The 9642-nt window shown below is 49.3% G+C and overlaps 1 protein-coding gene across 4 annotated transcripts in view; it reads left to right on the top strand.

Moving 5' to 3' along the window:
• The first annotated feature begins 251 nt into the window (after positions 1-251).
• Positions 252-9642, top strand: part of ASAP3 (ArfGAP with SH3 domain, ankyrin repeat and PH domain 3) — a 47138-nt gene continuing 37747 nt past the window's right edge. For all 4 annotated transcript variants that reach the window (XM_068539139.1, XM_068539138.1, XM_068539137.1 and 1 more), the window contains exon 1: positions 252-482. In XM_068539139.1, coding sequence (XP_068395240.1) covers positions 354-482 — 129 coding nt within the window. In that variant the 5' untranslated portion in view covers positions 252-353. The remainder of the gene's footprint in view (positions 483-9642) is intronic.

Raw genomic sequence — 9642 nt, 5'->3', positions numbered from 1 at the left:
GCCAGAGGGCTGGGCCGAGGAGCCGGGCGAGGGGCCAGGGGCGGGACTCTCAGGGCTGGGAGGCCCGCGAGGGCGGGGGACGGGCGGTCCAGGCTAAGGTGGGGAGCGAGGCTGGAAGGCCGTGGGCGGGGCCGAGAAGCGGGCGGAGTGGGAAAGGTCTGGGCTCCCAGGACTAGAGGGGACGCGGCTGTGCGGGGCAAAAGCAGTCGGGGGCGGGGCGGCGCGGAGGGGGCGGGGCGGCGCGGAGGCCAGGACGGCGCCCGTGGCGGGCTGGGAGGCCGGCCCAGAGCACTGCGGCGAGCGGCCCCCGGGCCCCACTCCGGCAGCCCCGGCGACCCCACCACGCGCCCGCCATGCCCGAGCAGCTCAGCGTCGCCGAGTTCCTGGCCGTCACTGCAGAGGACCTCAGCTCCCCGGCCGGGGCTGCCGCCTTCGCCGCCAAGATGCCCCGGTGCCGCGGGGCAGCACTGGCGCGGGAGGAGGTGAGAGGGCCGAGGCGGGAGGGGTCTGGGGTCTCGGCAGGGCTTCGCCTTGACCTTCACAGGCGTGACCGGAGCTGCGATGGCCCTCCTTACCGCGCCCCAGAAACCTTCCCCCTTCCTAGAGCTGTGAGAACAGAGTGCATCTCAAACATCTGCGTCCTCACCGTCGAGTGTTTGGGGGAGGGCCCGAGGGACCATTTGGGGGTCCTCGAGGTCACCTCGACGACAGACTTCACAGGTCGAGAGACATACCCCCAGTGCTCTTCGTGACCTGCCGCGCCGTCGCTTGCGGGTTTGCTCAGCGCCTCACTGCATCTGTTTGGGTTTTCATCTTTGGAGCCCCACAAGTTCGCCCCCCAGGTCACTCCCCTTCTGGGAAGCAGACCTTCCAGCCTCAGTCCTGAACTTAACTTCTCCCTGGGAGCAGTGAGGCGCCCTCCCCCAGACTGCTGGTTCTGAGATTTGGCCGGTGTTTGTGGAATGAATGCGAATGAGAAGGCGCCAGGAGCCGGGGTTCACCTTGGCCAGGCTGTTCACAAGTTTACAGTCTCCTCTCCCCTCCCCTCTCCTCTTTGTCTTTTCCAGAAATGCATCCCAGGCCTTTTCTTTGGCCCTTGCAGGCTGCCCCACCCCGTTCCCCTGCTCATTGGAGTTAGTTCCTTTTCTCCAGACCCGCTGCAGTTTCCCTGGCCTCCTCTGCAGGAATATTCTAGGGCAGACACCCTGAGGCTTTGGGCCAAAGGAGAATAATGTGTTTTTGCAGCTCCCTTTCAGAAGATGCCCTGAATTGGGGTGGCATTTTGGACCTCAACAGCAGCTCTCACCTTCCATCCTTCACCATAAGAATATTGAGCACCTACTGCGTGGTAGATACAAAGATTTATAGTTCATAATACCCTGGGCCAATGTCTTGGGATATCTCTTCTTCTCCTCCTCTCCCCAGCAGTCTGAACCCCCATCCCACAGTCTGTGTGTATCACTTGGTAAGGATGATAGAGGACTGTGGAAAGATCACCCACTTTGGGGAAGGCAGACCTGTGTTCAAATTTTGGCTCTGCAGTTTGCCAGCCGTGTGAGCTTGGGCACGTGACCTGATCTGTTTGCGCCCCACTTTTGGCATCTATAAAATGGGGATAATAATGTTTACCTCACAGGACTATGGTATTACATGAGGCCATGTATGTAAGGCATGCATTTTGATTAGTGGAATGATTATGGGGTTAATTGACAGACCTCTTTAGACAGGGACTGGGTCTCTTTTGTCCTCATTTCTCTCACAGAGCCTAGCCTAGTGCTTTGCATATAGTGGGGGTACAGGTTTTAATTAAAATAAGAAGCTTTGGCTTCCTTCCTTGGGCAGAACCAGTAGCTCAGAGTCCACCGCCTATGAATGTAGATTGTATTTTACTGGAGGCTCACAGGGAAACTGCCTCAGAGCCTCATCCTGAGGAGAGAGAGCTACCTGAGGTTTGTCTTCATTTTGTGACCTAGAAGAGGTCAGTACGATCAGCATCCTTAGGGCTTTCACAGTTCACACTCTTCTCTGGGTTGTTCATTAAAATGTTAGACCAGGATCAGGAGAAAGGGCTGTACTATGAACCCTTCTCCAGGGACAGAAATGCCCATTTATGCCCGTGCATCTGGCCTTGCCTGGCTTCGTGTGTGTAAGCACTTGTGCGTGCCTGGGGGAGAGAGCCCTTAGGATGGATCTGGAGGGCACAGCAGACTCCCGTCAGGGCTCAACTTTAACCCCAGGTTAAGCCAGACAAAACCCAGTCTCCTTTGCCTTTGGGACTTTAGTTTGGTGCGCGCAAAGGTTCATTTTTGCAATAGAAAGGTTTCTGACACCCAAATACAGTTTTGCTCTTCAGCATTTCAGTGCCTCAAAAGTTAGAATCTGACCTTTGGATTGGACTTTCCTGAGGTTTCCTGTTTGGCTTTGCATTTGTGTTTATATTTACATGTAGTTTGATGCTGTCATTACCCCGATCTCAGTTCTGGGCATGACTAACCCCCAGGCTTGAAGCTCCATTTGGCAGAATCAAAATTTGACTGATTCTCAAAGCAAGTGTTCCAGTCACAGCTGGTTTCCTGGGAGTAACTAGGGACTCTGTCCTGGGACTTGCGGTCTTTTTTTGCAGTCCTGCTAGGAAGGACCCTGGGCAGTTTACAGGAAGCTAGAATGTCAGTGCTGAGGGACCCTTTAAGATAGAGATCACCTAGGAACTCTCTCATTTAAGACGGGGAAACTGATGTCCAGAGAGTGCTACAGACTTATCTAAGCTCCCACAGCTGGGTAGTGGAAGAACTGGCATTTCTACCCAAATGTTCTAACCCCTGGTCCTATTCTCTTTCCTTCTAAAGTCCCTATGTAATTTCTCTGAACCTTAGTTATATCACCCTTAAAATTTCACCCTATTTCACCTTCCTTGCTTACCTCTCTGGGTTGTTAAATGTTTTTTGTTTTTAATTAAAAGCTGCTCAAATGTGAGGGAGTATTAAGACAGATAATCATTCTGTCAACCGTCGTCTTCCTGTCCTGGGCCCTTTACATCCATCATCTCATTGATATTCACAATAACACAGGTGAAAATGGGCCCAGGGAAGTTAAGGCAGTTGCCTTGTGCCACATAGTGGCTTTGTCTGACTTTAAGGCCTGTGCTATGTCAGTTCTCCATGGCATTTCTCTGCTAGGCACCAAGAACATAAAGATGCTGCTTAGTTTTGCTGGCTGGTTGGGGAGAAGTAGCCTGTCTTAGCGAGATAAGTGGAACCCCAGGAGTCTGTCCAGAGTACACAGAGAAGGTATGGTTAGTGCCATAAGAGGCCAGTGGAGCGAGGGAGAGAGAGAGAGAGAGAGCAGTGAGGACTGATGCAGTCAGGGAGAGCTTCCTGGAGGAGGTGACACTTCCAGATGGGTCTTGAAGGATGGAAGAACTCCATTAAGTGGAGAGGACAAGTGAGTGAATTTGGAGACAGATGGGAAGAAAGCATATTCAGGAACCAAGTAAGCCACTGTGACAGTGCTGAGAATTCATACTATGTCATGTGTCTCAAACTACTAGTGAACTTAAATCTCCCAGTGGGTCTTGGATGAAGCAGTCCACCACAAACAGGGGATCTTCAAAAGCTTGTGTTTTATATATATTTTTTGAGATTTAATGAAGTTTTAATTGAACAAAAGACATACTAATTTTTAATTAAAAATTTAAAATATATAACAGAAAAGACTAAAGTCACCTCTGACCATGTCTCACGATTCCTGTACTCTCCCCAGAGGTAACTGCTATGGAAATGTGCATGCTTCCCAATATCTGTCCTCAGAGAAAATGTATTATCAATAAAGGGGTGGTGGTTAAGAGGAATGTTTGCCTAAGTCGGTATCATGTCTTATAATGCATAGTTTTAAGTTTCATTGGAGTCAAATTTATCTTTTCCTTTGTGACTTCAGTGTTTTCGAATCTTATTTTAGAAAGGATTTCATTCTTAATTCTTAATATTCTTGTGAATTTTCCATTCTGCTTCATCATGTGTCGATGTTTGTTTTACCAAAATAATAACATTTTTATTTTGCAAAAAATAATAAAAATTATGTAGTCTTAGAGATTTTTTTGTCTGCAAGAAACAGAAACCCTCTAAAGCTTATGTTGAAGGGAAATTTGTTTTAAGGATCTAGAGGTGCCTCATGGGACTGAAGAACAGTATAAGTCAAAGTAGACCTCACCCGGGCCTCACCAGGGCCTCATTTGAATCTGGGAAGTCATCAGGAACAAAGGCAGCTGCTTCCTCATTCCCGCTGTCTCTTGCCTCTTGTTTCTTTCTGCACAGCTAAACGGTGCTTTTGCTCACTTGTCATCACACAGGCCCCAAAGGGCATCACACAGTCTTCTGGGGAAGTCAGGCATCTTCAGCCCCCACATTCACGTGACCTCACTGGTCCAGCATCTAAAGGCAACCAAGCCAGTCTTGCGTCCAAGTTCCTGGCAGAGAGGTTGATGGCCCAGCCTAGCTTCTGGATTGGTTCCAGAAGCTGGGTCCCCACCCCTGGTTTCATCAGCAGAGGTCATGGAGGGATTGACTCAGGCAGGGAAACATGGCCACAGAGACCTACATTGTGGGAGGGGACACTTCTCGGAGAAGAGGAGCAGGGCCTGGAAAGTCCCCACCCGCACCCCCATGTGTCCATGGCCATTTCTCTTCATTTGGCACAATCTAGGCTCCAGGGAGAGGCACTGTGTTCATCCTGTTTTGTGCCTCTGGTTATCCAGGTGTAAAGGAACCCCAGTTTGGAAAGCTCAGGTGTAGTGGAATTAAAAAGATGGATTGGAGAGCTCAGGGGGTACAGCATGACCTGGAGGGCCTTGAATGTCATTTAGGCATTTGGGCTTTTTGCTGGACAGTGGAGACCAGCGGAGACCATGTTATCTAAGGAATGGATGAGGCCGGCCCTGCCGAGGGACACAGTGGCCAGCATCATGCATGGGAACTGCTCCATGCCAGGCCCTGTATTAGGCACTGGGTAGACACATTGCTTGTTAAAGAGACGCAGTCCCTGCTCTACTGAGCTTACAGTCTTCTGGGGAAGACAGGCAGTAAACAGGTAAACAAACAAGTCAGTAATTGCACGTGTAATAAATGTCATGAAGGCTCATTCTCCCTGTCCAGGCCTGCCTTGAGGTTTGGTCCTGGGTCCTCATCTCTTGGCATGCTAGCCTCTCTCCCCAGGCAATCTCATCCACACCCATGGGTTCAGTCCTCTTCCATCTTCAGGTGACTCACACATTTGTACCTTTAGCCCAGACCCTCATGTCCAACTGCTCACTCAGCTGTTTCATTTGGACACGTCAAAGCCACATTCATGACGTCCCCCCCGAGGCTGGCCATTCTGGTGTTCCCTTCTCAGAGAGTGGTCCCTCCCTCTCTTCTGGTAAGCAAGCCAGAAGCTCCACATGCTCCCTTCATCACCAAGGGTCATCAGTGTTACCTTCTAACCATCTCTGCCGTCCCTCTACTTCTCTACATCGCTACCCTAGTCCCCATCGTCACCTCTCCCCTGGAACACTGCACTGGCCTCCTAACTTGTCTTTCCACATTTACTCTATAGCTCAGTTCTCCCTAATAGCACCGTGTGTCTCCTTTGCAGCACACATCCTAGATAAATTTTACATTTATTTGCATAATTACTTTGTTAAAATCTGATTTCTCACTAGATTTTGACTTCCATGAGAAAATAACCTGTCTCACCATTTTATCCCTAGTATTTACCACAGCACCATAGTAGGAGCTCGGAAAATATCGATGGGAGTAACAAATAAAGAAAAGAAGAAACCTGAGAGGGAGCATTAATAGAGAATAATGGTGTGAGGGTGCTCCAGTTGGAGGGAACATCTTAGGCAAAGGCCCTGAGTCAGTAAAGAACCTAAAGTATTTGTGACACTGAAAGGAGGCCAGAGGAGCAGAAACATAGCGATGGCAAATGGAAGAGTGACAACAGATGAGTTTGGGAAGGTAGGCTGGAGCCAGATCATATTCAAGTTTGTAGGCCCTGGTGGCAAGTTTGGATTTTATTTATTTTGCAGGCAAGCAACATGATCCAATTTATATTTTAGGACAGTCATATAAGCTGCTGTGTGGAGATGAGATTGGAGGGGGCAGGAGAGGACCCAAGGAGGCTGTTGGCAGTTGTCCATGGAAGAGACGATGGTGCTGTGGATAGGGCCGTGGTGGGTGGAGAAGTGGACAGATTCTAGAAGTATTTTATAAGTAGTAGCATCAAGATTTGTTGATGGGGTGCATGTGGGGAGTGGTCAAGAATGGTTCCCAAATTCCTAATGGAAGAATGCCATTGCCCCTTCCTAGGAAGGGGAAATCTGGGAGAGGAACAGGTTTGGAGGAGAGTCAAGAATTCTGTTTTTACATCTTAACAGGCCTTTGAGACATACAAGCGGAGAAGTCAAGAAGACATTTAGATATATGAGTTTGGAGGTCAAAGGAGTGGGTGGGCTGGAGATACACATTTGAGAGTTGTCAGCATTGAGATAGTGGGTTTCAAACTTGGATCTGTGTAAGAATCACCTGGCATCATTCCCAGAGAGTCCAATTCAGTAGCTGTTTCTTACTTAGGCTTCTTATTGCAAGTAACAGAAACCAACCTGAGCCGATTTAGACAGAAGAGGAGTTCCCTGAAAGGGAATATTCAGTAGTTCACAGGATTTCTGGGAAGCTAGAGAACTGGGGCGAGGCAGCAGGGGGGATCTCAGCCAAAATCACTCCACTGAGCCAGTCTGGCGAGGACACTACTGCCTCGCACTAAATGCCACAGCATATACCACCACTGTCCCCTGGGGACTGGGCACCTTCACTGCTGTTGCCATCAGTATAAGAATGATCTTCCACTCTCTCTGCTCCTGATTCAAAGTCTGTAGTGAGTGCCTCTGATTGGCCAAGGCTAGCTCATACTTACCTGTACCCTAGCTGCAAAGGAGTCTGGAAAAGCATGAATTTGGTCTCGTCAGCTTTTGTAGGAGGCAAGCTCTGCTGAGACTTGTGCAGCAAGTAGTTTCCCAGATGTAGGAGAGAGGTTCAGATACCAGTCTGGCAAAAATGACAAGTGTCCGGGACTTCCATGGTGGCACAGTGGTTAAGAACCTGCCTGTCAATGCAGGGGACACGGGTTCAAGCTCCGGTCCGGGAAGATCCCACATGCTGTGGAGCAACTAAGCCCGTGCGCCACAACTACTGAGTCTGTGCTCTAGAGCCTGCAAGCCACAACTACTGAAGCCCGCACACCTAGAGGCCGTACTCCGCAACAAGAAAAGCCACTGCAATGAGAAGCCCACGCACCGCAACGAAGAGCAGCCCCTACTCACCGCAACTAGAGAAAAGCCCAAACTCAACAACGAAGACCCAATGCAGCCAAAGATAAATAAATGATTTATAATTAATTATAAATTAATTGTTATTTAATTAATAATAATTAATTTAATTAATTAATTTTAAAAAATGACAAATGTCCTTGGCAGGTTCACCAGCCTGCAGGAGGGTGTCTGGGAATCTGCATCTTAACCAGCACCCCCAAGAGTTGCTCATGCACGTGGTCCATGAACCACATAATGCGTATAGTACATTAGCTGGTTTTAAAGAAGTGGGAGTGGATAAAATCACCCAAGGAAAGGAATGAAGAGGACCTGGGCCCAAGCTCTGGGGAGCTCAGGATCGAGAGATTAGGATGGGAAGAGTAGTTAATGAAGGAAACTGAGAAGGAACTGCCGATGAGGAAGGAAGGAAATCAAGAGAGGTCCGTGCCTCAGAAGCCAGGGGAGGAATGTTTCGATGAGGGAGCCACGCTCAGCTTTGTCGGATGCTGCCTAGATGTCCAGAGGTCGCATAAGAAAATGACAGAGACACGACCCCTGACGTCAGCAACACGGAGGTCATTGATGACCTTGAGAACTGATTTAGGGGAAAAAAAAAAAACAGATTTAGTGCTATTTTCCCCTCCACACTGGCGTGGACTGGATTTGAGGAGGAGGCAGATGAGAATTTTTCCTGAGAAGGGAAGTAGAGACATGGGATGGTGGCCAGGGACCTGGGCCAAGAGGGTTTTCCAGGCCAGACTTAGAACCCAGCTCCATCTGAGCCTAGCCTCTTCCCATTCCAGGCTGCCTCTGCACAAGGACACAGGGTTCTCCTGGAGCGTCAGCCTCAAGCCCAGTCTCACAAAGGCTCCTCACCTCCCCAAATGGCCGTCTTTGAGCCCAACTTCCTTGCCTGGTATTCAGCTGTTCTGGCCACCGAGGCGACACAGGCATATTTGGGGACAGAAACTGGAGCTTTAGGTCAGAGCAGAAGGAAAATGCTTTCCTCAAAAGCAATTTGGTAGTATAGTCCTCAGACATCTCTGCTAGAAAGTCCCTTTGATGGGCCCAGAGTACATGAGGCAGTGAAGCCCACGGAGGCACAATGAGATCCCCAGAATCTGGGGCAGGGCCCTGAGCCCCCTTTGTCCTGGGAACTTTGTGAGTGGGCATCACTGGGGTCAGAGAGTGGGCCTCACTGTGAAGGGTACAGGAGGCTGAGCTGGGAACAGCTGCTAAAGGTTTTCTAACTGGGCTGGGTTTTGACCTTGACCGAGCTTTTAAGAACTTCAGATGCTGTTGGCTCCACGCAGACCTACAAATCAGAATCTCCCAAGGGTGAGGCCTGGGCAAGGGAACAGTTAGAAGGTTCCCGGGCAACTGATGAGCAGTCAGAGTGAAAACTACTGTGGTGAGCTATTGCATGCCCCCTTAAGGTTAGTTATTCATTAAACACTATTTATTGAACACCTGCTGTATACGAAGGCGAGATGGTAGGTTCTGAGGGGATGGAGATGACAAGACAAGGTCCCCATCTGGGAAGAAAGACTCACGCCCATGAAAAGATGATTGACAGGGCTTCCCTGGTGGCGCAGTGGTTAAGAATCTGCCTGCCAGTGCAGGGGACACGGGTTCGGGCACTGGTCTGGGAAGATCCCACATGCCACGGAGCAATTAAGCCCGTGAGCCACAGCTACTGAGCCTGCACGTCTAGAGCCTCTGCTCCACAACAATGAGAAGCCCGCGCACCGCGATGAAGAGTAGCCCCCACTCGCCGCAACTAGAGAAAGCCCTCACACAGAAATGAAGACCCAACACAGCCAAAAATAAATAAATAAATTAATTAATTAATTTTAAAAAAAGATGATTGACAGCCCACAGCATAGAGGGGTGTGGCTGAGATCTGTGGAGACTGTCCCGTAAGTGAAGTCAGGCAGACCTGGGTTTGAATTCCTATTGGTTGTGTGACCTCGGGCACATGACTTGAATTTTCTGAACCTCGGTTTCCCCATCTGCAAATCAGGGTGATAATAACTATCTTATGGGGTTGTTTGAGGGGATTACATATAAAGCATCTAGCATCTACCTGGTGCATAACAGATACTTAATTTTATTTAATTCTCTTTTACTAAAAACACAAGTACACCTGCATATAGGATGGTTAAATAGATTAGGAACCACAGAGAAAAGGGGAGGATAATTGCAACAGGGATGAGGTAATTACTGTGAGTAAGCACTAAAATTGTGCAGTCCTGGCACCAGAGCAAAAAGAGAAATCTGTGTACCTTGTGGGTGTCCGGGAA

This window comes from Eschrichtius robustus, chromosome 3 (assembly GCF_028021215.1).
Source record: "Eschrichtius robustus isolate mEscRob2 chromosome 3, mEscRob2.pri, whole genome shotgun sequence".
NCBI classification, from domain to species: Eukaryota; Metazoa; Chordata; class Mammalia; order Artiodactyla; family Eschrichtiidae; genus Eschrichtius; species Eschrichtius robustus.
Note: the sequence above shows the minus strand (reverse complement) of the source record. Positions and strands in the feature narration are given on the sequence as shown.